General features: G+C 51.2%; 1 protein-coding gene across 6 annotated transcripts in view; it reads left to right on the forward strand.

The window, feature by feature from the left end:
- The window catches only part of FRMD6 (FERM domain containing 6), a 139,068-nt gene that overhangs the window by 99,333 nt on the left and 13,864 nt on the right, over positions 1–25,871 (forward strand). For 5 of the 6 annotated variants that reach the window (XM_059723398.1, XM_014595136.3, XM_059723399.1 and 2 more), the window contains 8 exons: positions 1,865–2,105; positions 4,904–4,994; positions 8,925–9,004; positions 10,292–10,368; positions 12,292–12,478; positions 19,004–19,159; positions 23,136–23,201; positions 24,774–24,842. In XM_059723398.1, the coding sequence (XP_059579381.1) occupies positions 2,007–2,105; positions 4,904–4,994; positions 8,925–9,004; positions 10,292–10,368; positions 12,292–12,478; positions 19,004–19,159; positions 23,136–23,201; positions 24,774–24,842 (825 nt within the window). In that variant the 5' untranslated portion in view covers positions 1,865–2,006. Of the gene's footprint in view, positions 1–1,864; positions 2,106–4,903; positions 4,995–8,924; positions 9,005–10,291; positions 10,369–12,291; positions 12,479–15,596; positions 15,775–19,003; positions 19,160–23,135; positions 23,202–24,773; positions 24,843–25,871 lie in introns of those variants that run through there. The other variant, XM_019494097.2, reaches the window with a different exon arrangement.

The following is a 25,871-nucleotide window of genomic DNA, read 5'->3' on the forward strand; positions in this document are numbered from 1 at the left end:
GCCGACCCGGGGCAGGTTGCAGAAGAGGTTGCCTACCCCTGCTCCAAGGGGTTTGAAAGGAGCAAGCTCCACCTATGCATACCCGAACACCCCTCCTTTTCCCTCCAGAAGAGCTCTCTTGTTTTGTTCCCAACGTGTATACATTTCCCCCACATTTTTCATATGACAGTAAAGCCTTTTAAAGGCTTTCCTGAACCTGAGCTGTAAGAATAAAACTGCCAATTCAAGCCTTTTGAGGATCAGCTGGAGTTTCTGGCACTGTAGCTAATGTCTCTCTGCACGCAAAGGTTTCCCAGTAAGCCGGTCTTTTGTTCTCGCAGGTCAAACAGTATGCGGTGTCCTCTTTGAACCCCCCTTCTTGGAGCTGGGATGTTTGAGTGGTGTTAAAGTGTCATAATGGGAGGTTTTGGGTGGGGGGGTTGGAAGGCAATTAATGCCCCGCGTCTGCAAGGCATTTTATACCCATGGCTAGTCCAAGTCAGCGTGATGCTATTTAATGCTGTCCTGGTACGAGAGCTCCTTGCTGCATGGGGCTTTCGTACTATTTGGAGCTGAAATACTCTCTGAAGAGCTTTTCGTGAGTTTACCTGACACCGAGGACTCTGGCTTTAGCATTCAACAGATCCGCGATGGGGAAAACCTACCTAAAATAAAGCAGTTTGTGGCATGTCTTACTTGATACCTGAACCTCAGCAACTCGGCTGGTGGGCCTCTGCCCTGCCACTCCCGTGAGTTGCTTTGAGTCCGCGCACAGCCGCGGGATATCCGCATGTGCCGGGAAAGGCCAGGGCAGGCACTGATGCTGAGCACTCCCAGGGATTCCCACATCAGCTTCTCCGTGGACCCGCACGTCCGTGAGACAGATGCGTGCGTTGGCAGGCTCGGGCAGCCGGCAACCGGCTACCGAGCCAGCACGGAAAAGGATGCTGTCGGCGTGCACGTGTTGGTTGGAAAAAAGGGGCCTGAAAAATGGAAGCCTTGGGGTTGAGCGGTTTTCTGCCTGCCCTTCTCACAATTGCCAGACGGCATGAGATTTGCTGTCATTTTTCAAATCCCTTGAAAGCGCCGATCTGCACCAGTGATGTAATGCTGAGCAGGCCTCTTACAGATGATGGCATTTGATACCCGGAGTGGCATCGTTCTTCGTGAGCCAACGGGGTCGGCCCACGCCTGCAGCCACAGAGGTAGTGAAATCTCAGCATTATTCGCGGTACTTGATAGGAGGAAGCTATTCCCTGGGTAGCTGTCACCTGCCGCTGTCTCGTGAAAGCCAAGCAGGAGCGCATGCATTTTTTAAAAGAAGAATAAATCCCGTGCTGACTCTCAGAGTCTCTGGGCCAGAAACTGCCTGGATAATGCATTGCAGACGTTTGAGGAGTAGCACAGTGACCCTTGCCTGAGCCCCTGAATACAACGCATTGCACTTCTTCATCGGCGTGTGCTTAAATAAGTCCGCTGGGCTGTTGGTTGTAGCCGTGCTGGTCTGAGGCCATAGGCAGGCGAGGTTCTTTGGAGCGGATGTGATCTCTTTTATTAGACCAACTCGTATTTTATTGGTCTAATAAAAGTTATCGCATCTACTCAAAGAACCTTGCCTTTAAATAAGTCCGGATACTTCGTGTGTGGGCAGTGGCAGCTTTTCGCACCAACGCGGGCGGTAAGTACGTGACGGTGCTGAGAATCGGTGCAAATAGAGCTCCGCCAGAGTCTTTGGGCTGAAATCACGGCTATGGGAGACGGGAACGTTTGCTTTCTGAACAGACGTAGAGCCAGAACCACCGATTCCAGGTCATTGCACCCCGGTGCACGTAGCCTGACCGACCCCCTTTCCTGACCTGGCCCTGTTCTCTCTTTCTTTCTCCAGCGCTGGCGCGCCAGGCCGGCACGCCCCCCCTGTGAGCCGCGCGGGGTGATGAGGAGGTTTGCCGGCTGCTGAGTGCTCCGACCCAGGTTTCTCCCAGGCCCAGGAGCGCCCCCTCAATCCACTAGAGAGAGCCCAGAACACGATGAACAAATTGAACTTCCATAATAACAGAGTCATGCAGGACCGCCGCAGCGTTTGCATCTTCCTCCCCAACGACGACTCCCTCAACATCATTATACACGTACGTATTTGCAGGGGACACGAGGCACTGGCCCCGGGCCTTTCTCCTTTGCCACGGTGCCTCTCAACCAGCATGTACCCTGTTTAGCCTTCATTTTCCTGGTCCACATGGGAGTCTCCAACGAAGCTCTGTCTTGGCCGCGTAGTGCGATTGCCACGACGCAGGTGATGCCCGCGGGGCCAGATGATTGACAGCCAAGCAGAGTCTCTGCCCAAGGCAACTCTCTTGCAGCAGGTTATCAGAATTGAGGGCAGAGCAGGATTTATTATCAAGGCCACTTGACAAGCACTATTGCCTTGCTTCTCCATGGCCACACACGTCAAAACGCGGGATGGGAACACGACCTGACAGCTTACCCAGTGGTGCTTGCAAGCCCTCTTCCAGATTACTTTGAGACTTTTTTTTTTAGTAACCTTCCCTTTGTGTTTTGGAAAACACTTTGATTTGAGGCACAGGAAATACACTTGTTAAAAATATCTGTGTGTTTCCAAAGCAGGTCAGATCGCTGTTATTTTTATCCTCCTGTTTGCAAAAGCAGCGAAACTTTCCAAAAAAAGTTATTCCTGTTGGAAAGTGCCTAAGGATTTCGCTCCCGCCTCGTCCCCTTTCGGCATCGGGCACTGCTCTGAGTGACATAATTTTGCTGTCTTCATGAGGACACGGCCTGCCGAAGGGCTGGTTATAATCAAGGTTGCAGGTCCTGTTCGGGCTTTTCATATTCATGCAGAACTCCCACTGATTTCTAGGGGATGAAGGCAAAACCTGGCCTTTTGAAAAGTAGAATGGGTTTGAAGAACAGTTGTGTGTGAGGCCTAGGTTGGAGGAGGAAACCGAGGATATTGCACCCCGTAGATTCAGAGCAGAGAGTATGGGGCTTGAGTCCTGTTTCCCAAGCACTGTGTGCAGCTACATACAACAGTCCGACACGGGTCTAAAATGAGATGGAATCAGTCTTATTCCCACACTGCTTGCACTTTACATGGGTGCCAAGCGGGTGTGCAAGAGAATGGAGAATTGGGATCACGCCATTGGGAAGGAAAGTGTACCGTGCATTGAAGGAGCCCGCATCATTGCTGGCCTTTGCAGTTCCTTCTCATCTTTAAACCATAGCAAACCTTTAATCTTATAGTTTTAGCTGCGCCATTAATGAGCATGAAGAAACCATGGAGTTTATTGCTCCGCAGCGTATTGCTCCTAGGAAGCTCCCATGCATTTTTAGTTTTGTGTGCCCTAATACAGGTGTATGTGTAGATGCTGGGACATTTACTGCACAGTAAATATCTCATGCAGGACAAACGGGGCGCATCTAACTTAAGTCCTGGTATTGCTGTGGCAAAAAGATCCTCTCCTAACAAAAGTGGTAGGTACCGATGTCACCGGGGTGAATTTCAGACCTGCCCAGAGACCGGGGCACCTCTGAAATCTCGGAGCACGTCGCGGAGGTCACTGGCTGCCTGGAATGGTTTGTGCAGAGCAGGCTTCGAATTGCAACGTGGGAGAGGGCTTGTTAGGCTAGAAGTAGACGTAGCCAAATGTCCCGGGATGTGTCCTGACCAGAGATCCTGGTTTTCTCTGATTTAAAAAAATCCCCAATGTTCAGGTTAAAAAAAGTAACCCAAAATCCACAAGGTTCTGTGATCAACATGAAACACCACTATATATACACATCTGTGTTAGAAGCATTTCTTTGTAATCATGGAAACGTGGATTTTGGGTTACTTTTTTTAACCTGAAAATTGGGGATTTTTTTAAATCAAAGTAACCCAAAATCCACATGTTTCCATGATTAAAAAGAAATGCGTCTAACACATAGATGTGTATAATAGTGATGTTTCATGTTGATCATGGAAACTTGTGGATGTTGGGTTACTTTTTTTAACCTGAAAATTGGGGATTTTTTTTTTTTTTTTAATCGGAGAAAACCAGGATCCCTGGTCCTGACACAGCTGGTTTACTTCAGTGGGTGAAGCGTGTCGCCCGTTATCCCGCTCATTGATGCTGTGGGACAATGGACGGCATGTTCTCCTGGGTCTTGCAGGGTCCCACAAGCCCTGGGAGGGCTTGCCCAGCTTCCCCCTCTTACAGAGATGAGTCCCCAGGGTGCATCTCCCTAAGCAGAGCAAGTCGGGCTTCCCTGCTTCTCGAGATGCACCCCCTAGGATTTCCCTGTCTCTCTGCAGGAAAATCCTGAGTTTCCCTGCTTATGGAGACATGCCCTGAAATCCCAGGGCTGCATCTCTGTACGCGAGAAACCCTGGCTTTTCCTGATTACAGAGATGTGCCCCAAAATTCCCCAAGGCACGGCTCTGTAAGAAAAGAGAGCCGGGCAGGTGCTTCTGGGACTTGAGGGGCCTGATTCTGTGCGGGAATGCCCACAGTGCCCAGGATCAGGCCACTTTAACCCCCAAGGCATCTACATTGGGTGGCTGGAGAGCATGGGCAGCTCCGGGCTGCCCAGGCTCTCCTGCCACAAAGCAAATAGCGGCCTGCTGCTAAATAGCAGCACAAATTAATACCACCTTTGTCGCATCTGCCAATGTCGGGCATTTGTGGCATGATGACAAGGGGCATAGGCGTTTGTTTGCTTGGTCTTGACATTTTTTATAGCCACGCAAAGGTGACAAAAGGCAAGGCCTGTTTCCACGGTTGTGCTTGCAAAGCTTGCATTGACTTTCTGTGGAAGCTGTGTCTGTGCGGAGGCTTCAAGATCGAACCTGCTGCTCCTACGTGCTCGCACAGCGCGCGCAGAACGTGTTGCCGATTCTCACTGATGTCTTGCATCCTCTGTTTTGTTGCAGGTTAAAATATTATGTCATGAGTTATTTGTCCAGGTGTGTGATATTCTGAGGCTGAAGGACTGCCATCTCTTCGGACTCAGCGTCATACAGAGTAAGTCTCGGGGAAAATTTCCAGCTCCGTATGCCAAATACCCTAGCAAACTAGGGCTGGAGGGGACCTTGTCTGATCACCTTGCCCAACCCCTGCTCAGGGCAGGAGCATCCCTTTCTAAACCATCCCAGCAAAGTGCTTGTCTAATCTGCTGTGTAATACTTCCAGGGATGCAGATTACCTAGAGAGGATGGGTAATTTGTTCCAGGGCTTAACCAGCCTCGTAGTAAGAAAGTTCTTCCTTATCTCCCACCTAAATTTCCCCTTGTTGCAATTTAAGACTGCTGTTTCTTGTCCTGTCCTCTGCAGCCACAAAGGAGCTTCTGGTATTTTTTTGAACGTGGATCTGTCTTTCTATCCGTGCAATCTAGTTGTGTCAGCTGTAATATGCAGGAGAAGCGTCTGGGTTGCCAGGATAGGAATTCACTTGCCAGTCCATGAGTTAAATGGTAATAAATAACTTTTTCATTATACCAGAAAGCAGAGATAGACATGAATTATTGGCCATTGTAAAAGCGTCTCGCTTCCCGGAGAAATTTCATTTGCGATCAATGGACAGGTCTGTACTAAGTTCGATACCAGGATAAAACTGTGGGGCTAGGGTCGTCTCGCATCTAGTTCTTGCCGTTTCTATCTACCTCCCGTGTTTAAACAAATGGCTGTGCACGCTGTTATATTTTCTAATCTCCGGGGGCCAGCTGCAGCGCTCTGAGGTCAGTGAGATGCGGTTCATGCCCCTGCTGAGCACAGCTGTTGTTAAATGAGCATTCACATACTCTTCATATTTCCCAAAAATGTTGTTTAATCGCCACTTCAGTAAATAAATAAGAGCTCCTTTGCAAGCTAGACTAAAAAAATATGTTCTGATTTCCTTCAAAGCCCGCCCTAGCTTTTATGTGACCCGATTGAGTTTCTTGTCGGCTCACCAGCCGCATCTCTTGGAGTCATGTGTGATTGAGAGAAAATTGCTACCAGACGGCAGACTAGCCAAAGGGGTACGTTGCATGGGAAGGGATGGCAAGTCTCAATGGCCGGGCTGCATTGAGGCCTCAGATCAGCAAAGCTATTCAGCCGCACACGTCGGCACATGGCTGTGTCTCGTTGGTGTCCCTGGGCCTTGAGCGCACGCTCCAGTAATTACTGAACTGGGGTCTCGGCATCTCCTGCAGTTTCCCAGTCAGCGACGAGTGGGGTGGTCTGGTTTAGCAGTTGGGCAGTCCTCCTCCATGCAATGTAGAGATTGTTAAAACAAATGCAATTGTGGATCCCAACTCGAGGCTGAGGCTTTATCATTGACTTGGAGCTTGCTGCCTTGTCCAACTCCTAGCAGTGTGTGCTGTATTCCCTATGCCTGTGTGCAGTCGGCAGCGGCAAGGGCGTAGGGGAGCCCCGAAAGGGCTTTGTAGGCAGGGAGCTGCCCCCATGCGATGTGTGCTTTTGTACTAGTCTTCACATCGACTCCCTCTCCCCAAAACACCAGGCTTTTATCTTGTTTTAAATGCCTCGGGAATCCCAGGCTGGGACCTTAATAAATACATACAAGCTCGGACCCTTCCCAAATGCTACAGGCAGGACCAGAGCAACAGCTCTTCTCTGCTGTGTAGCCTGTTCGAGGAAGGACCTGGCAGAAAAGGCCAGCTCCTTTCCCACCTGTTGGGCACCTGCGTTGTAGTCGGGTGTGTAGGAACGATCCTTGTTCCTTGGCTCAAATCCCTGGAAAAAAACCCAGTAACGCATAAAGTGCGTGGAGGGGGGACAGGGAGGAAGTCTTCCACCTCCTCTGTAGCTGGGTCGGAGGGGGTTTGCTTGGCTCTTGGGGAAATGCAAGTGCAAGGATGGTTGAGTTCAGCACGCAGAACATCTTCTCTCTGAATGGAAAGCCTCCTGATCGCTTAACACCGGCTTTGCCGGCTCCTCAGCCCATATCCAGCAAGAAGAGCATGGATGGCAAATACCCGGGGGCCTTGACCTTTCATGGAGCGAAGTGTCCTGCAGTGGGTTTGGTCATTGTCCCACTGGGTACATTGTGTCCCCATGGAAGTGGTGTTTAAGGGGCTGTGATTAGACCCTTAGCCCCCGTCCTGTCTTTCATTGCAGTTCTGCCCTTCCAGCATTAATTAATTGACCTGCGTTGTGGAAAGCACACTCCAGAGACCTAATACTGGCACCTGAGATCTTAGCATGAGAAGGATCTGATGGGGAGACTGGAGTAATGAGCAGGGCCCAGACAAAGGAGACACCGACCCTCCGGTTTTCCACGCGCGGTTTTGTGGAAGAGCTGTTTTCTTTCTCGGCGCTTTGGGAGCACCGTAGAGCTATCGCTTCTGCTCAGGCAAAATCAACTGGTTTCAATTTAGAAAAACGTGGCAGTGTCCACAGCTGACCATTTCCATTATTAAACATCTAACACTTCTAATCCCTATAATAGCAGCACTCCTACAACCAGGCAGCTGCTGCAGTCTTCCCCGCAAACACCTGCCAATTCATTAAGTCCACCTTGATATGTTGTATGTCTCAGCATTACCTGGCAGGGCCTGAATCTGTGTTGAGGGCAGCTGCCCCTCTAGGTGAGTGGTTTTCGATCTGCGGTCCGCCAGCCCCTGGGTGTCCGCAACCTGTGTCAAAAGGGTCTGCAAAAGATGGCTCTGCTCAATCAAAAATATGTGAATACCCACACTTACAATTCAAAGGGGGCTGCGCCTCCATTCGAAATTTTTTTAGGGATCCTCAAATTTAAAAAAAGGTTGAAAAACTGGTCTACATGTATCCTTAGAGCACTTGAGTTCATCCTCAAAGGAGACCTACTTCTGGCCTGTTTATTCCTGGAACTAGATTTTAACCTGGGCATTAAAATTCACCCCCTTTGGCACCATACGTAAATAAGGAAATGTTTAAAAATGCAAGTGTGTCAATACTAGGACTGGGGTGCAAAGGTATTGTCTGGAGAAAGGACGAACCATGAAGTGGTGACAGTCGTCCTCGATACAAAACTACTCGGGTTAGCCGGAGCGGGAGCGGATGCGGAGGAACCTCTGCGAGGCCGTCTGAAGTGGATGGTCACAACAGGCAGGAGAAACTCTCTGTGCACAAATGCAAAGTCCTTTATGTTGGCCGGCAAGACCTGATCTCCTCGGATCCATTGCACTTTTTCTAAACCCACTGTAGTCACCGAGGAAGAAGCCTGGGGCATCCTCGAGGAACCGTCAGTGCAAGGCAGTGCCCAACTAGCAGAGAGGTTATAGGGACTCGGTAGGAAGCATGGTGGTTTGGGTGGGTGCAGGGCTGGGGCATTATTTTTTCCCTTTGTGCTCACTGGAGCAGGAATGACTTTCCTATTCTGCTCTTGGCATCTCAATGTTGACCGGCACCTTTTATAAGCACAAAATAAAGGGTCTTGGAAAAATACACAGACAGGGAAAATGTTAACTCTCCCTCTTCAATGCTCTGCCTGTCCCACGCCTCGCACAGTAGAGCCCTGAGCCAGGTTAGGCCCTTTGGGAAATAAAGTAATAACATTAACGACCCGTAAATCACAGTGGGATCCGGACTCGGTTGATTTATGAAGCAGGAGGGAGGCTGCTAGTCCCTAACTCCTGTCACTAATGAGTGGCATTTAGCATGACGAATGGAGCCAACTGTGGCCAAGAGATGAAGCTAAGACGAGTCACATTCTCCATGAAACCAATACTTCCCCTACTGACCGACTGGGCAATGGGAGCTTGGCTTATAAAGGCATGAAATGCCCGAGGGTGAAGGTATGATTGCTTCTTGTTCACGCCGCAGCCCGGTTGATTCATGTGCTCTCAGCATAAGGTTGATCCCTGTGGTCTCAGCATCTTTAACGGTGGGAGTGAGATGGTCTCTCTCAAAAAAAAAATCTGGGGAAAGCTTTTGCATTCTTCCACCTTACCGCTTCTCTTTCCAACACAGACAATGAGCACGTCTACATGGACTTGACCCAGAAACTCTACAAGTACTGCCCGAAGGAATGGAAGAAAGAAGCCAGCAAGGTAAGCAGTAGTAGGACGTGGCTGGGGAAAGATCCCGGGAACGAGGGCTGGTCGTATCCTGCCTCCGGGTCACATTCTCTGCAGAGCCAGCGTTTGGGGTAGTCTCAGCCATTACCCACCAGGGAAAGATTTGCAAGTTGTGAGGGGAAGAGGAAGCTTTGAAGCATGGAAAAGTAATTGAACCCGTTGAAGACAGGGGCACTGAGGGCTTGAGATTGTTTTTGAATTTGTTCCCTTCTGGCCTCCTAACAAGAGGGCAGCCGAAGCTCTTCCCTGCAAAGTGCCTGACGAGGAGAACCAGGAGACTCATCATGTGATGAAATAATGCAGGTTCCTAGGCTTGTGCAGAGGATCCGTTGCAAGCTATTTCGGGAAAGCTGGGCAATGACGTTAGGACTCTGCAATGAGCCCCTGTTATAAAAGGCAGAGCTGTCAAGAGCAGTTAGCCCAGAAACCCAGGCATCAGGCCTGGGGGCAGGGGCTGCCTGATAAAAGGGAGTAACAAGGGGTCACTACAGGAGCCCGAACTAAAACTCTGCAAAGTGGTGTTCACAGCATCTCTTGCTGGAGGCTCGAGATAACGGGGGGAAATGCACTAAGATAACAAACTCAGAGCACGGCAATAGCGCGCCTTTCCCTAAGCACTGGGACAAATGCATTTTTAAAACTCACAAGTTCTGTAAAATCTCACAGACAACCTCTAGCAATATTTTGGAAGCCGCCTTCATTTTTCTTGCACCTTTTCTCTGACCTTTTTGTAGAATTTCTTTGTCACTTTGGAAATCTAACCCTTTTTTTAAATAAAATTCTTGCTTGAAATGGCAAATGAGTGTTTTTTTTGTATCGAGAAACATCCTGCCCCGTGGCTAACTTGGCTTTTTGGAGTTGGCAGAGAGGAAGATGAGAAAAGAATGGGTGGAGGGTATCCAAGATGAGCCGGCAGGCTACCAGGCTGGATTTTTTTTTCCTTTCTGAATTGTTTTTTCTCTTGAAAGTTTTCAGGACACGGCAAATCCTGAAAACATGCAGGAAACATTTTATTAAAATAAAAAAGAATCCATTTGAGAGAGACATCTCGGTTTGGGTTAACATCCTTCAAGTAGTTGTCTCCTCTGGCTTTTTAGGGGAGGGGGCCCGCGGTGATGAATTTTGTCCTGGAAGCATCCAGGACTGCGTTATCTTCCCGATGTTTCAGAGACCAGCGTAAACACTGATCTTCCTGTTGAGTTATTTGCCTCTTTGTACCCTCCGTAGAGGGAATGCTAAACATTTTTGTGTTTCATGCAGGGCATCGACCAATTCGGTCCACCAATGATTATCCACTTTCGAGTGCAATATTACGTGGAAAACGGCAGATTGATAAGGTAGGGGAGAAAAGTGCCAACAGATGCATTTTTATAACAGCAAAAAAACCTCTTAATAATCAAGGGGATTGCATGGAAAACATCCTGGGTGTTTCTAGCTGGTTAGGGTTTTGCTAGACGAATATTTATTGGTTCCTAGCCTCCATGAATGGGAAAGGAAGACATGTAAAATGGATAGTGTGTTACTGTGCGGCTGTTTTAAAGAGGGAGATATTAAGGGTGGTTTTCTTTAATTAAGCAAGATTCAGCAAGTCTCTTCGGGAAGTTGCAGGTTGGCCGGGGGGCAGGGGATCGCAGCCTTTCTTTCCCCATCGTAAAGCCAAAAGCATGCAGGATGCAGCTTCTGGCTAATTAGCAGTGCATGGCAGGGAGCCCACACTTCAAAAAGTGCTCGCACACAGGATGCCTGCTGACACGCTGCCCTAACAGGGCAGGCGTTTCCTGATTGAAACGCCCAGCTACGACCCCAGCTCCTGACTTGCAAGAGGTATAGCTTCACGTTTCCCATGGGCCAGTGCAAGCCTGCGGGTGCAAGTGCCTATTTGCACGAGTGCCTTCTATGCCGCCCCTGCCTCTTGAACAGAGTTGCCCCAGTGCAAGCCCCGGCTCGCTGGGACCTCCTTGACATACACAGCCAAGCTCGGCTGCAAAATCTGCGACTTGGAGAAATCCAAATCAGACTCAGGGATGCCAGGATTGGGCATGCAGATACTTCTGCCAGCGTGTTAAACCATATGCGGGGGCCTTGAAAGCCAAGAAGGAGGAAAAATACAGTGGCACTGGCCTAGTACTGACTGACACGCAGCTCGGTTCCCACGTGCACTTGTGTAGCTCCCCGTGCAAGGGGCCCAGTGCTAAGACGTCCTTGCTGATCCCATTGGGAGCTGCAGGCGCTTTGCATCTCGTGTAAGAAAGCTCTTGTTTGCTGGGCCCCTTGTTACTGTGCAAATGGGGGAACGTTTGGGGCAAACCTTGGCCCTCTGGAAATCCTAATAGAGCTTGCGTTGACTCCTGAGAGGCCAGAGCTTTGCTGTATCTACCCAGAACTTGCCCTTAGGAATTGCATCCCCCCCGTGTCCATCTCTGGACCGTCCCGTTATTCAGCATGCGTTTCTCATGTCTCCTCCATGCGGTGAACAGACTTAATCATGTTCCCTTTCTCTGTATATCAACATGTTTCCGTGCCCCGGTTCTCTTTCCTCTCCTTTTCCTTATGCCCCTCGCCCCTCCTAAGTTGGGGCAGGGCAGCCAGAACTGAAGAGCTGGGCTTGCCATCCCGAACAGGGTTTGTGCATATCGGCTCATTGCTTGCCTGAAGACTGGGAGAGCCGGTCCTTGGCAAATGCAGCCCCCTGACGCTGTCTCATTGGGAAACGGGTTTGCATGAAGAATTCATAGGTCAGGGCTTGGGGCGTCTGTTGTATTCCCCGCTCCTTGAAGGCTGCCTGTGTGCTGAAGGCAGGGCTTTGTCAAGAGAGAGTGCCCACAAACCTCCCCAGAAGGTGATGGGTGAACACCGGGGATGCAGACAGCTCTGTGCTGCTGCATGCGCCAGTCCTGGCCGTGTCAGCTCTGGCTGGGGGGGCACAAGAGGCAAAAAAGGACAACTGTTAGCTATTGCTTCTCTGCCTGCATTGCTGATTCTTGCGGCTGGCAATAGAGCCACTAAGGGTTTATTTCCGACAAACCTGTCTCCAAATGAAACAGGACCAGGGGGCCGCATCCTTGCGGACAACGAGAGAGGACAACGAGGTTGCTTTAGCCCCTGGGCTCCCTTTTGAGGATGGAAGTGGTGGGTGGGCGATCTCGGTGAGCAGCCCCCGGCTGGGCATTGCCCTGCTCCGTGCCATGGCCCAGTGCTCCACAGGGCTGGGCGAGATTTGCGGGGTCCTCACCAGCCCTCTTCTCTTTCTCCCTGTCCAGCGACAGAACGGCGCGCTACTACTATTACTGGCACCTGAGGAAGCAAGTGCTGCATTCCCAGTGCGTGCTGCGCGAGGAGGCTTACTTCCTTCTGGCGGCGTTTGCGCTGCAAGCCGACCTGGGGAACTTCAAGCGAAACAAGCACTTTGGAAAATACTTCGAGCCAGAAGCCTACTTCCCCGCCTGGGTAGGTGCTTCCTCGTGCTTTCCCTGGCACAGGCCCCCGTGGCATCTACTGCATCCTTCCCATTGCGCGGGGAGCAGGAGACAGTGGGAATAGGATGTGGATGCGGGAAGAAATAGCCTCAAAAGGGGATGAATAGGTAAGAAGGAGCCCCAGCCGTCTTAGCTGTGCTTTACTGGGTGCAAAGCAGCAGAGCGGCAAGGGAAGGGCAGATGCAGGAAGGGCATAGGGGGGGACTGCAAGGCTGGTGTGTGGCACCCATGCTGCTTGCACTCTTTTCGGTGGCCTTCCTCCTATCACACCTGCTGCAGCCAGGCTGCCAGAGAGCAACAAGGGGCTTTGCAGCCTGGGATGGAAAAAGAGATGAAGATTAGATGCGCCCACTGTGGAAACCGCCTCTGCAGCCCTCAACTAGTCCAAGTGAAGCTGTGCAACACCCTCCCACCCCCCATGACCCCTAGGGCTGGGTGGCAGTGGTGCCCAAGGATGATGGCACGAATGCAGGGATGATGCCACACAGCTTGACGTGCAAGGGGAAGTGCCGTCTGTGCCCGAGGGCCCTGTGTGCCTGCACATGCCGTGTTTAGGCATGCTCTGCCCAAGCGGAGCGGGTCCAACCCTTCAGCCAGGCATCGTGGCGCTCCCACCCAGCGCCCCTGCCTCGCCCTCCCTTTGCACAGCTGCTGCTGCGAAGGGGGAGGGAGCAGCCCATTTTGCTGAACTGGTGCTTTCAGCCGCACCTTGGGCCCTGGCAAGGAGCAGGAGGGGAAGTTGGGTCGCTCTTTCCCTCCCAGCCCGTCACTGTCTGCATAGGAAGCCGCAGGGGTCGGGCTGGGGCTGCTGTAGGCAGCACCCCCTCCCTACCCCCTTCCTAAAGGACAGGGAAGGGAGCGCTGGAGGGGGCACGGGCAGCCGGCGGCACTCCCTCCCCTGCAGACCGCTCCAGCCCCTCCGAGTCGGAGGGCCGTGCGTGAGAGACGCCGGCGATGCTTCAGTCTGGATTATTAATATCCTGTGACAGCTGCGGGGCTGCGAATAGCTGCAGCCTGCAAAGCATGATGTCATGCCCATTACATAAGAGCCCTTCGTGCTTCTGGCATGACAAGATGAGCTCATGCCCAGGCCCGGGGAGAGGAGCGGGCTGTGCTACCCCGGCGCGCTCCCTGGGAGCAAGAGGAGCCCCACGGGACCCTGCGCTTGCTGACGGGCCCTTGCGAGCAGCTGGCAGTCCTGCAAGGTCTCCCACGAGGTCCCAGGTTCCTGCCGCCCCGTGAGGTGCTGGGTGGTTTGGTCACCTGTGATGGAGGCTGCTAGATGGCAGCTGTTGCATTCAGTATGGGGCACCCTAAGAGGGAGACGGCCCCTCCCCTGGCCCAAGCCAGCCCACGCCTGTCACCCCGGGGTGCTCTGGCCTTTCAGTGGGGTTCCCTTAGCTCTCAGCAACGAGGGCAGGAAAAGGCACATCCAGCACCAATTTTGATCCCCCTCGGCACGCTCCCGGGGACATGCCCCGTTCACATCTGGCTGCCCCCACCCCCGGCACCCCCATCGGAGAGCCCCTTCCCACACTGCCCTGGGTCCTGCACGGTGCATTCGGTTCCCACCCCAGCCAGGTGCACACACAAATCTCCTGCAAAATCCCACAGATGCAATATGACACGGAGGCTGTTTTACACTGCGTTTCGGCCTGGGGGTGCCCTCGGGCCAGCACCTGCTGCCGTCACCTCGGCACAGGCACCAAGGCGCTGGGGAGGAGAAGCCATTCCTCTCCGTGTCTTCGGTGCTGCTCTCTGGGCCTTTGACCACACTTTGCACAGGATTTATTGGCCTGCCAGAGCTCCAGCCACGCTCTGAAGTTTTAAGCATGCATGCAGTCCATCTGGACTGCTCACGAGCTTAAGTTAAGCCCGTGCTTAATTGCTTTGCTGGGTCGGGCCCCGGGTCGGCGTCCGCTTTGCTGACAAGACCCTTCGAAACCTCGGCAGTGCCGTTTATAAAACACTTGGCTTATTTTTAGCCGCCAGGCTATTCTGGGGAGAGGGGGTTTCTACCAGGCGCTGGCATCTGACACGTTCAGGCGCACCACGCAGAGGCATGTCAAGGTAACGAGGCCTTTTTAAGCAGCTCTACAGGGCGGCTCATTTGTCTTCAGCTGCGTGAAGCCTGCCTGTATCGCGGGCTCCAAGCCTGCAAAAGCTCCCGCGCACACCAGGCTTTGTATGCACGGACAGAGGCAGCACGCTTGCCGCTCGGGCTGCCGCTGGCCGGCGAGAGCAGGAGGGGAGCGGGTCCTGGTTTGGCTCGTGGCTGAGCGTCATCGCAAGCAAGCGCCTCTCTCCCCGTCCGGCTTGGCCGGGCTGTTGGCTGGAAATAAATGAGGATGAGTCTCAGCCTTTGCCATGCTAGAAACACCTCACGCCCTGCCACCTTTAAACCCATCCTCTCAAATCCCCTAAGAGCACTGTTCCCATTTAACAGACAGGGAAACCGAGGCAGAGAAGCAAGGTGACTTAAAAAAAAATGCCTCCCAGGGAGCTGGGATTCAAACAGGCAAATCTCATCTCAATGTGGTCCCTCGCTATGTAGGGTGTGAGCACCTCATGGCACCCCAGAGATGAAGGGGCTGCTAGGCCACAGCCTGTTCCCTGAAAACCAACTTGAGTCCCTGAAAACCAGTAAGGCAGAAAGGCCCCCTGCTTTTCATGATGTAGGCAAAGATGGGCAATATTAGACGTGTCAGTGTTTTTGCAGGGACTTGAGCAGGGTGGAATAAGGTGCCATTGAAGAGGTGGACAAGGCTCTGGCCCTGAGAGTGGGTGACATGTCCCTGGTCTCTCTCTGACAGCATTACAGCTTGAAGCCCCATCCTCTAAGCCCCCGTTCAGTGCCTCTCCTGCTAGCTCTGATACCCTGCAACGTGCCTCGTGCAGGTAAAAGACTCTAGACTTAAAAGCCTGGGTGCCAGCACCCTTCATGGACATGCAGGCCAGAGCGCTGGATACCCGCTGTACCCCGGCCCGGAGACAGAAAGCAGAGCGGCTCAAAATGCCACGCTCCCGTTTCAGCAACGCTATAACTGCACACTGGATGTTTTTCAGCTGCAGCCACAAGTCGTTCCCGTGGCTCTTTCACTGGGCTGTTTCCCTTCTGTCAGCATCCTTTCAGCCACGCGGTCACTGGAGCTGGCCCCAGAGTTGCAGCAATGATCTTGCCAATGCCACATGCCAGGGTAACGCCACCTCCGTCTTCAGACTCAATATTCTGCTTATGCCACCACGGCCTGCGCTCACTTTGCAAAGGTATGGGCACACGGGCGGTTTAATGTGGCAAGGCAAGGCAAGGCTTTAGCACAAGCAGTCTGCTGCATGGTAGATGCCCGTGTGCACACTCTTAGCCGTGGCTAGCAGAAGCTTAAACCACAGTAGCTCATCCCTCGGTAAAAGGGGTAAGTTATATTAGTTCAGCATCTGCTTCCCGCAGGGTAAGAGCACATGCACAGAGGCACTTAGCACAGAGCAACTGGCGCACAGTCATCCCCCTTTACATCCCAATTTCATATGTCCATCCTTGAGCTACCACATCATACTGGGACCGCACGTTCAGTTGCCTCCCAGCCTTGCCCAGACGTCCTTCCTGCAATCACTGCTTCCTCAAACAACGTTAGAGAAAAGGCGAACAGTTTCCAGGCAGGGCAGAGCAGATGCCATCAGTATTAGTTGAGCAAAGGAGCAACTACAGAGCCTGCCCCACAATATACTGGTATGTATTTGATGGCCAGGTACCAACGTACCCATGATTTCTTGGTGCCAAAGGCAATCGGGGCTTGTAGTAGCGATGATATCTTTTATTAAACCCACAAGATTTTTGCAAAAAAACCCCCCAAAATTCTTTAATTGCAAAATGTCTTTCATATTTTTGCAAAAATCTTGTGGGTCTAATAAAAGATATCATCGCTACAATGAGTCCTGATTGCCTTTTCCTCTAGACCTATATGGCTACAACCTTGGATACCTTCTTGTTTTTCACGGTAGCCACTGCTAGGCCTGACTGCACCACATAACGAGGCCAATAAAGATGTAGGCCCTATTGTTCCCTTTGATTTATGCACTTCCTGAAGTCAGCCAAGTCCTTTTTCATCTTTTTTCAACCCGAATGTAATTACCCCTTTTTTTCCTTTTCTTCTGAGCCCAGGGTCGCTGCATGTCATGGAGCTTCTAACAAAGCTGCCTTGGCAGGTTGCTCTAATACGCTGCGCAGTACTGACACGGGCATGCTTTTGCCCGCTGATCTGATAACCGACTGCGGGAACATTTAAAAATCCCCCTTCAAGCATTTCAAAGGAGCCTAGGGGAGTTAGGCACTCAGCAACCTGTGCATTTCAAATAGGCCTGACATATTTATTTAACTCCTTTAGGCTCCTTTGAAAGCAGCAGCCTAAAATGGAAGGAAAAGTATGCTTTTTGGGATTGCATCTTATTTGTTAAATGGCTGGAATAATTCTGCTGAAGCTCCGTGGGCGTTCGCAGGCTTTGTTACAGTGGCGTTCACAGCTTGCGCTCAGACGTACGAGCTGGATCTCTCTCCTGGTTATGAAAGGAGTGGGGGAAGCTATTTGATTAACTGTTGTGCCCACCTCTGCCTGCGGTTCACCGCATCTGTCTTCATAAACATGAAGGCATTGCCCAAAACAGGCAGCGCTTGCTGCTAGAGCTCTGCTGGGAAACCCTCCAGCTTATACCGGAGAAAGTGGGGTTGGTTGTTTTTGTTTTTTTTTTTAACCAGGATCATTTTCTGAACAAAATAAGGTAATGCAAGGAGAGGACTTGGCTGCTGGAATAACTGCTTTGGCTCAGTTTTGCTGCAGTAGCGATGTCGGCTAAAAGAGTGATTTCTTTCCCCCCCACACCCCGCTACTTTTTAGGTATGCCGCAAAGTGAGGGGCACGGGTTTTAACTTCAGATGTGTAAATGCTTCTCCCTGGAAAGGGTCCTTAGTGGGAACTGCGACAGGCTGGACACACTCAGCTGAGGTTGCCTAAACTCTTCCAAATCCTCGAGCAGCTTTTGTTCGAGAGCCGCGCAGCAGGCTCCAGAGCTGGCTGAAAGCAGGGATGTGCGATGGGACCACATTGCCGCCCCCCACCTCTGGATCCACCCCTGCCCTGGGGTCATTTCCATTGATGTCAAATACCAATATACATCCGTTCCTCTGTTCGGGGCCCCAGTCCCTTGCTTCTTCACCTCCCTGCTCCTGCTTCCACGCTTGCAAAACGAGGAGACTCCTTTATTCTGCTGCAGCTCTTGCAAGGGGGCTGGCGGGCGGGGATGTCTGCAGGGTGAAGTGCAGCCTGACATGGAGGCAGGCAAGGCAGCTTCCAGCAAGCGCGTTTGGGCACAGCCACGCAGACCGCAGCTGGGTCTGATTTACCCTGCTTCCAGCGGCGCTGCCGCCTGCTGCTCTGCAGTACGGCTCTCCATCCCCTTCCCCCAGCCGGGGCCCACGCTGAGATCATGCGATTGCGATCGGGAGGAATGTCAGCCCTGTTTATAAACCCCTCTGCTCCGCGACCGTGCTCCATATATAGGCCGATGCCCTGCCTGAGCCCCAGATTCACCCCGGCTCATGAATCCCGTCGTGCAGCTCCGTGCTGCAGAAAAATCAGGACACAACTGTGGGTTTCCTGGGACTCCTTCAAGCCTGATGCAAAAGCCCAGTGAAAATGGGAGTGGAGGGGGAAGAATTATTCCCCTGGCTTCCTTTGGCGTGGGCTCTCCATACATCTGCCATGGGTGTTAGCAGCTCCAGAGTGTTTTTGGAAAGCTTCCCAGGTGAAGGAAAGATGGATGCTTTCACTCGGGAGGTGAGGGGCTTGCCTGACCCGTGTCCAGCCGAGCCCCTCGGGGAGAGGAGAGATGGCACTGGGTGGGATCCCATCCCATCCAGGCTCTGGTCTGGGGGGTCGGGCACCTGGGTTCAGTTCCCTCCTCAGCTGCACACGTCTGATGTGACCATGGCCCCGTCACTCAGCACTGGGGCAGGTCCCAGCACCGGTTGCATGAGCCTACCCCTGTCCTCAGGCAAGCTGCAAACAAGGCTCCTTCCTCTGGGTTTGATCTTGACCCTTCAGTCGCCCGCAAGCCTAAGGGCAAGTGCTGGGTAAAGCCTGACGTGGACAGGGTGCACTCGAGCCCCCCGTTTTCCACCCCCACCGAGTCGGGACCCGCTGCTGCAATGCAATAGAGAAGCGTCCAGCATCTCCGTGCCTCAGTTTACCAGTTGGAAATGGTGATGATAGCACCTCCCTACCAGATGGGTGGTGGCAGGGATGGGGCTGATACATTAAAGACTATGAGGCCCAAGGGTATGGACTGTGTCTAAAGCAGACAGGCTAACAAGGGGTTGGAGGGTGATGGCCTAACCTTTCTTTAGCACTTGCCAAGCATTTAAGGGCTCAGCGGCTGGCTGCACACCGCTCTTCCCCTCCCCGCTGCGGGCACTGAACAGCATCCCTTGCTTGTCTCCTCCCAGGTGGTGACCAAGCGCGGGAAAGACTACATCCTAAAGCACATCCCGAACATGCACAAAGATCAGTTTGAGCTGACGGCCTCAGAAGCCCATCTCAAATACATTAAGGAGGCCGTGCGGCTGGACGACGTGGCCGTGCATTACTACAGGCTGTACAAGGTAAGGGAGGGCTGCCGCCCGAGGGACGCGCTTGGGATCTGGGGGGCTTTGGAGCTGCTGAATCATTTCCAGCGTGCAATGGGAAGAGTCGCCTTCGAAATGTCACTTGATCATTATAGCAGCTCAGTCTGCGATGCAGATGGGGGAGGTATTTAACTCCGCGAGGCCGAGGACTGCCGCTTCTCGTAGGACTTTGATTTGCAGAAGTTAACGAGAGCCGAGAGAGAAAACAGCCCTGGTTTGAAAGCCGGGACGGGCTGGATTCACCGCAGCCTCTGAGATTTCCGGGGTAATTCTTCATCGCCCGCGACACATTTACATTTGCTGCCTCCTGGGAACAAAGCAATTTGTTTGATGTTTCGCGAGCCGTTTTGTAACGTTCTTCAAATTAAAGAGAAGTTTGTCTTCTGGAAAACAAAGCAGCAGTGAGCTGCAAATACAAATCACGATAATCCTTACAAAGGAATGAATTATTAAAAAGAGCCAGAGAGCTGCAGGCTGGGAAGATGGCAACAGGCTGGAAATATCGGCCAGATTTATTCTCTATGTTGTTTTCTTGGCTTTTAATCATTGAAATGACCCTTTATTGCTCACTTTTGCTCCAGCTAGATGTCTGAAAGGCTCTAACAACATGTACTTTCCCTCCAGCTTGCTCTCTCTCGTTCCCGGTTCATTAATTAACAATATCCAGTTCAGTGTTCAGAAGAGGCAGATGAGGTGAATGAAAGAACCAGGGTAAAGGCATAAACCTTGATTTTTTTCTTCGTGGTCTGACGCGGGGTAAAATTGAAACAGACTCCTTCCTTGGTGCCGGCAGTCTGATACGATGATCGCTCAGGCCGTCATTCAGCCAGGCATCTCCTCCCGTCTAACTTCGAGCAAGTGCAATAGTGAACTGAGATCTGAGTGAGTCCGGAGTACCTTGGTTAAAGCCAGAGGGCCTGATATAACAAAGTAAATCAGTGCATTTTCCCCGCGCACCGGGCATTTATACACGTGCTCTGGGAGTTGCGGGGAAGCTGCTCTAATTAAAGCACCCGAAGCGTCTCGTGTGTCGGTGTCCCTGCATTTAAAAATGGTGGCAGGGGTGCTTTCTCTAAAGCTCGTCGAATGAGATGCTGGAGCACGGTAATTACTACACTCCAGCAGACTCGATTAATCGAGACTGCTCCAACACGCTGTCACTACAGTGCATTGGAGCAGCCTCGCTGATCATGTATAGGCATCCGCCAAGTTTAAGTCTTGGCCCTCATCTTGGTCCTGTCAAAGTCAGCGGACCAACCTCCCCACTCTTCTCCCTCCCCCAACAACTTTATTGCATCAGTGGATCAGTCATTCGCATGCCACTGGCTTCAGTAGACCAACTTGCACTTGCTGAAGACCTGGCTCTCCTCATTTTAGAAGAGGGTTTTTATGAAGACGTTCTGGTTTCAGCGGTTCTTGTGCTGTCAGTATTCCCTGCCACCAGGCTCGCCCAACACCTCTCTATTACGTATCTGGAGCTCTTTAAATAATGCCTCCTATTATGTACGTATTTTTGTGTGATCAAATGTGGCTTTTTCGGGTGTTGTATAGAGTATGGCATGGACATATTCCAAACGTATCTCATAAATGAATCAGAATGGCATGGGCCAACTCTCTCCTTAACACATCATGCATTGGGGTGCACTCAGATCTGACGATGTGGTTTTAGACTAGAAACAGATGTTGCGTTTGTCCTGGAGCAAGCTCTGCCTGTGTTTGTCCCGGAGCAAAAAAGTCCTGGGATTGGCATGTAAATGGATTGCCCTTCCAATTAGGGGTTAGGAAGTGGGATTGGTGTGTACATGGACTGCCCTTCCAGTTAGGGGTTAGCAATCCCAGGACAGTGGTTTACAATGTCCTGACACAAACCGTTGGCATTTCTTATCCAACAAACCTTTTTAGGGTTTGTCCTGGGACAATCGATATGGACATCTGAAAGATCGCACTTTCTCCCAGGAGAAAATAGTTTCTCTTGCGACATAGGCATTGTCTGTTTGTAGCCTGACTTTCAGACAGATCAGTACCCTTAGTCCTGGGCCTAGGACTTGGTTGCTTGTTGGTCACTGCCCTTACTGGGGTCTGTAGCAAGCGTGTTCCCCGTGCGCTGCTCAGACTTCTGGCCATGATGGGAGAGTAAGAGTTGCATGGTACTCCCCGGTACATGCAAGTAAAGGGACCCCCAACCCATCTCTTTCCACCCCACTGACTAGAATAACCCACTGCCCACTAGGTCATAAATCACTCCATGGCAAAGGGAGTCAGGATACACTACATGCACTTGCCCCGCTCCTGGACCTATGCTATGAAACCTGGCACTCCTTAGGATCCATCATTAGGGTAATGTCACAGCTGAGAGCCCCTCGTGGTTGCACCGGCAATAGTGTTTAAGCTTTCCTGGATGTGAACTCCTTCCTAATAGCCCATGTTCATCTGGAAGGCTGTGTCCCCATCCGGTCTCCCACATCCTCCGAAGAGGACTCCAGACTGGACCAGGTGCAGAGGAAGGCGGTGAGGATGATCAGGCTGGCGGGACCAGAAGAGCTAAGCAAAGGCTGAGAAGGGGATGTCGACAAACATGCTGCGAGCACAAGTGGGGAAGAGTTGCTCAAGTGGCAGGGCAATGCTGGGAAAAGAACAAGTGGCTCTAATATGCCTTGAATACGTCTTGAATCGCCAGAGCAGCGAGGTACTGTTTTTTCCTCTGGGAGCAGCAGTGGGGTCAAGCCACATGAACAAGTTGTAAGCTGGAGTCCAGTACATGTAGGGTAGGGATTTTAGCACGCAGCGTCTGAGATTGCAGGTATGAGTTTAATGACCCAAGCGGTCCCTTCCAGTCCCATATTCCTACAATACATGATTATGATACTGGGTCACACATGGCTGTATAACTCCTAAAGTAATCGGAGCAAAGCTTCTCTTGCAGCAGAGACTTCTGACCCTGCCAGGGTGTGCTCTTACCCCTCTCTTTTTTTTAAAGCCGGAGTTTATTTTAAATGAAGACCAGTTGAACTTCCTTCTTGAAACATTGTCTTTGGAAATCCTAAAGCTTTATATGAGTTCTTTTATGGCCCGTATCCAGGGATTGTCCTTAACATTGCTCGCTTTTCTCTGATTTGTGTCTTTTTGGGTGTCTTGAGAGGAGACATTCGTTTAGGTTTGTTAAGATTAAATACACTGATATAAATCTGGCAAATTTATGCGCGTTTTTAATGGTACAGATGCTAGACTTTTAACATGGGAGACTTGAGTGTTATTACTGTACAACACATGGAAGTGATTAGAAGAATATACCTAGCCAGTAGGAGTAGATTTATTTTCTGTAGATTTTCTTGATAACACATCCAGCACTTGGAACAGATGCGGTAGGCTTAAGTGATACAGGAAATTGTGTGGTCTTTGTCTCCAGGCTTCAAAATCTCTCCCAGTCACAAATGGAATATAAGAGCAGGCGAAATGCAGAGGCGATGGGTTTATACGCCTCATTGTCATGTAAATCTGAACCGGAAAACTGTTTCTGGGAGGCGTGGAAAGGGGAGCGTAATGGGACTCTTGCTGAGGTTGCATTTGTACCGAGATTTAAGAAAGGCGGTGCTTTCCAACAAATTTCATCTAACTACACAAAAGCAATCTGCAGGAGCAAAATTTGCAGAAGTACCAAAGACTCGCGCCCCTTTTTTTGCAGACCGTGAACACACGCGCCCCTTTTTTTGCAGACTGTGAGAGCTGCAGTGGCTCTGCACCTCTGAAAGTCAGGGCCAAAACTCTTGTGGAGACCATGGATGAGGAAAATGAGCCAGCACAGAGCAGCAACTGAATAGGATAATATTACAATCATTGCCCACTAAATGACCCCGTTGGCTGTTGCCTTTTCTCTTGTGGCAGTCTTCCACTGGATATTACTGCATACTGAATTATGGACTAAAAGCACTGCTTTTGTTTGGTTTTGTTTTAGGATAAAAGGGAAGTCGAAGCCTCCTTGACCCTTGGGTTGACAACACGGGGCATCCAGATCTTCCAGGTACGCACCTAGATGAATATATAGGGCCAGGTTTGCTCTCACAGGCCCAGATGCTGCTTTAGGGGAAGTCGCCGTATCTGTTTTTCTTACCTGATGTCAGGTTTGCTCCCCGAGTGGAAGTTATCTAGGCTGTGATCACGTTTCATAATTTAAAAAAACAAACTGGAAGTTCACCAACTATTTTTGAAATCTGGGAAGCACTCTCTTTGGGTCAGTCCTCTTGCTGGAAGTTAGTTGTGCTGAATTTTAGCGAGGGGTTAAGTATGGGAGAAACGGGCCATTTGCAAAGGCTAGATACCAGTTGGATTTGTGTGGGTGAACTTCTTGCTGGGGACATTGCAGGCAAATATTACTTGTTGTCTTTTCTCTGTGTGACAAGAGCCGTTGGCCGCAGTGAAGGTGGTCAGCGGGATTCTCTCCTCTACCCTGCTCTTAGCCCCCCGTTGGGTGCTCTGTACTGTTCAAGTGGCAGTGCTCCCACTGAAGTCAGGGAAAGAATGAAGGCAGAGTGATTAGCATGCATTAAGAAAAGTGTTACCCTTTGGCTGGCTTTGGAGAACTTGGAAATCAGCTAGACTTTCGCTAAAAACAGTCCCCTGCTATTTGGTTGGCAGAAACGTCTCACCTTTAGCTCGGCAATTGGTATTGCTACAGGAGCCAATGATGGATTCAGGCCTGAAGTCAGCAGAGTAATTAAGCATTAAAAGTCCCTCCCCCCATTTCATTTGCAGTGAATGCCAGTGTTTCCATTAACCTCAATTTTGGGCGGGGGCGGGTTCAGATCACGCTCTAAACATTTCAGTCTAATCCTGTTCAGCAAAGCATTTAAGTTGGTGGTTGTCAACTGGGGGGGTGCATACCCCTAGGGGCACTTAAAAGGGTCACAGCGCGTACGCAGAACTCCGCGTGCACGCGCGCAGCATGCGGGCGGCCCAGAGCGCAGCCCGGCCACGTGGAGAGCAGCCGGGTCCGGCTGGTAATTGTGTTGTGGGGGGAGGGAGTGGGGCTGGGGCTGAGGCTGGAGGCAGGGGCAGGTGCTGCACAGCTGGGGTGGAGCACGGGATAGAGCCACGACCTGTTCATCTTGGGCATGTGTGGGGGTGGCGACTCCCACCGCTGCATGCACCCCGCCCCGCCTGAGCAACCCCTGCCCCACTTCCTCCCTCACCGAAGGGCCTCGATCTGCCCCCACCCTTAAAAATAAGAAAAAAATACAAAGGAGTACATACATGAGCTGAAACTTTGAAACAGAAGGGGTACACTCTTTTAAAGAAGGTTGAAAACCCCTGACTTAATGAATGCTTAAGTACTTTGCTGAACTGCTGCATACGAGAATGACATGCTTTGACTGTCCGGAGCCATGAAAGTGATTTCTTACATCACAAAACAGTTCCTTAAGGACGTTTCTTTAAGGCAGCATTTCATGTATCGGAGCACGCGGGAGCAGGAAGTTTATGGACTGGTTTTGCAACCTGTTACGAAGCCAATGGCAATAATGCATCTGTCTCCGCTTGCCTCGATACCATTCTAGACGAGTGATGGGTTGTTTTGGGTTTTTTTGCCCCCCTCCAGAATTTGGACGAAGAAAGGCAGTTGCTTTTCGACTTCCCCTGGACAAATGTGGGGAAACTCGTGTTTGTGGTGAGTATAACGTCGCAAAGGGTGCTTGGAGAATGCAAAATCTCACTCCTCCTGAGCTTCCTCCACTCGCCCACCTGCATGCAGTCCAGCATGTGTTTTACATGTCAGTTGTAGTGTTGGGATGGTGTTTCAGTCAAGATGGTCTAATACGTGAGAGGCAAGGATTTCTGCGGGCGGTATCTTCCGTTAGACCAACTGCATCGCTTGGTTCCTATCAGTGCATATTCTGTTCCTGCGAGTTGCACACCCGGATGCTGATCTCCGTTGCGCTCGTGGAAGTAAGGAGCAACTCCTCTGAATACTGCCCTGCTGAAAGCAGCAGAACCGGTGGAACAGACTAAAACCAAGGCCAGAAACGGGGAAACGTTGGGCGCAGCTACATGTTGTGCTACGGAGACGGAGCAATACGCCACGTCACCGTACAACACGCTGCCGCAACGCAGTGGTCATGCAGGTCTACACATGATTGCCATCCACTGGCGATCTACTGGTGCGCTCCCTAGTTATAGCACACCGCTACAGCAACACAGCAGCGAAATCTATGCATGCGCCACACTCACAGCGTAGTAACCACCCGTACTATGGGTGCAAAAGGAAGTACTAAAGTACAGCGCTGTAGCAACGTTGCCATAAGGCGATGTGTAGACGCGCCCATTATGCAGTCATTAGAGCAGGGACCTGTGGCTACAAGCCGGCTGGGGATGCTAGGAAAGTTTCCAAGCCTGTGGAAGATCAGCCAAGCTGGAGAAGGCATGTGCATATATATTTCAGGCTTGCTATCACATCAATCTGTGTTAACAAAAGCCCCCTTTCTAGGAGCCCAGTACTTCCCAAACTCGGGGTGCTGCAAGCCAGGCCTCCGTAAACTTGCTAGCTACTCTGGAAAGGTTAGGCTAGGTACCCCTCCAAGGCATGCTGCAAATAGTCTCAGATATGTTAGTGGCTCTTATCTAGTTCGGGAGATCAGAGCTGCAGCGTGCACTCGATGTGCAGGCTCCATTCCCGTTTTCTCGTTCAGTCTCAGAAAGG

The sequence above is a fragment of the Alligator mississippiensis genome, chromosome 2, assembly GCF_030867095.1.
Source record: "Alligator mississippiensis isolate rAllMis1 chromosome 2, rAllMis1, whole genome shotgun sequence".
NCBI lineage: Eukaryota > Metazoa > Chordata > Crocodylia > Alligatoridae > Alligator > Alligator mississippiensis.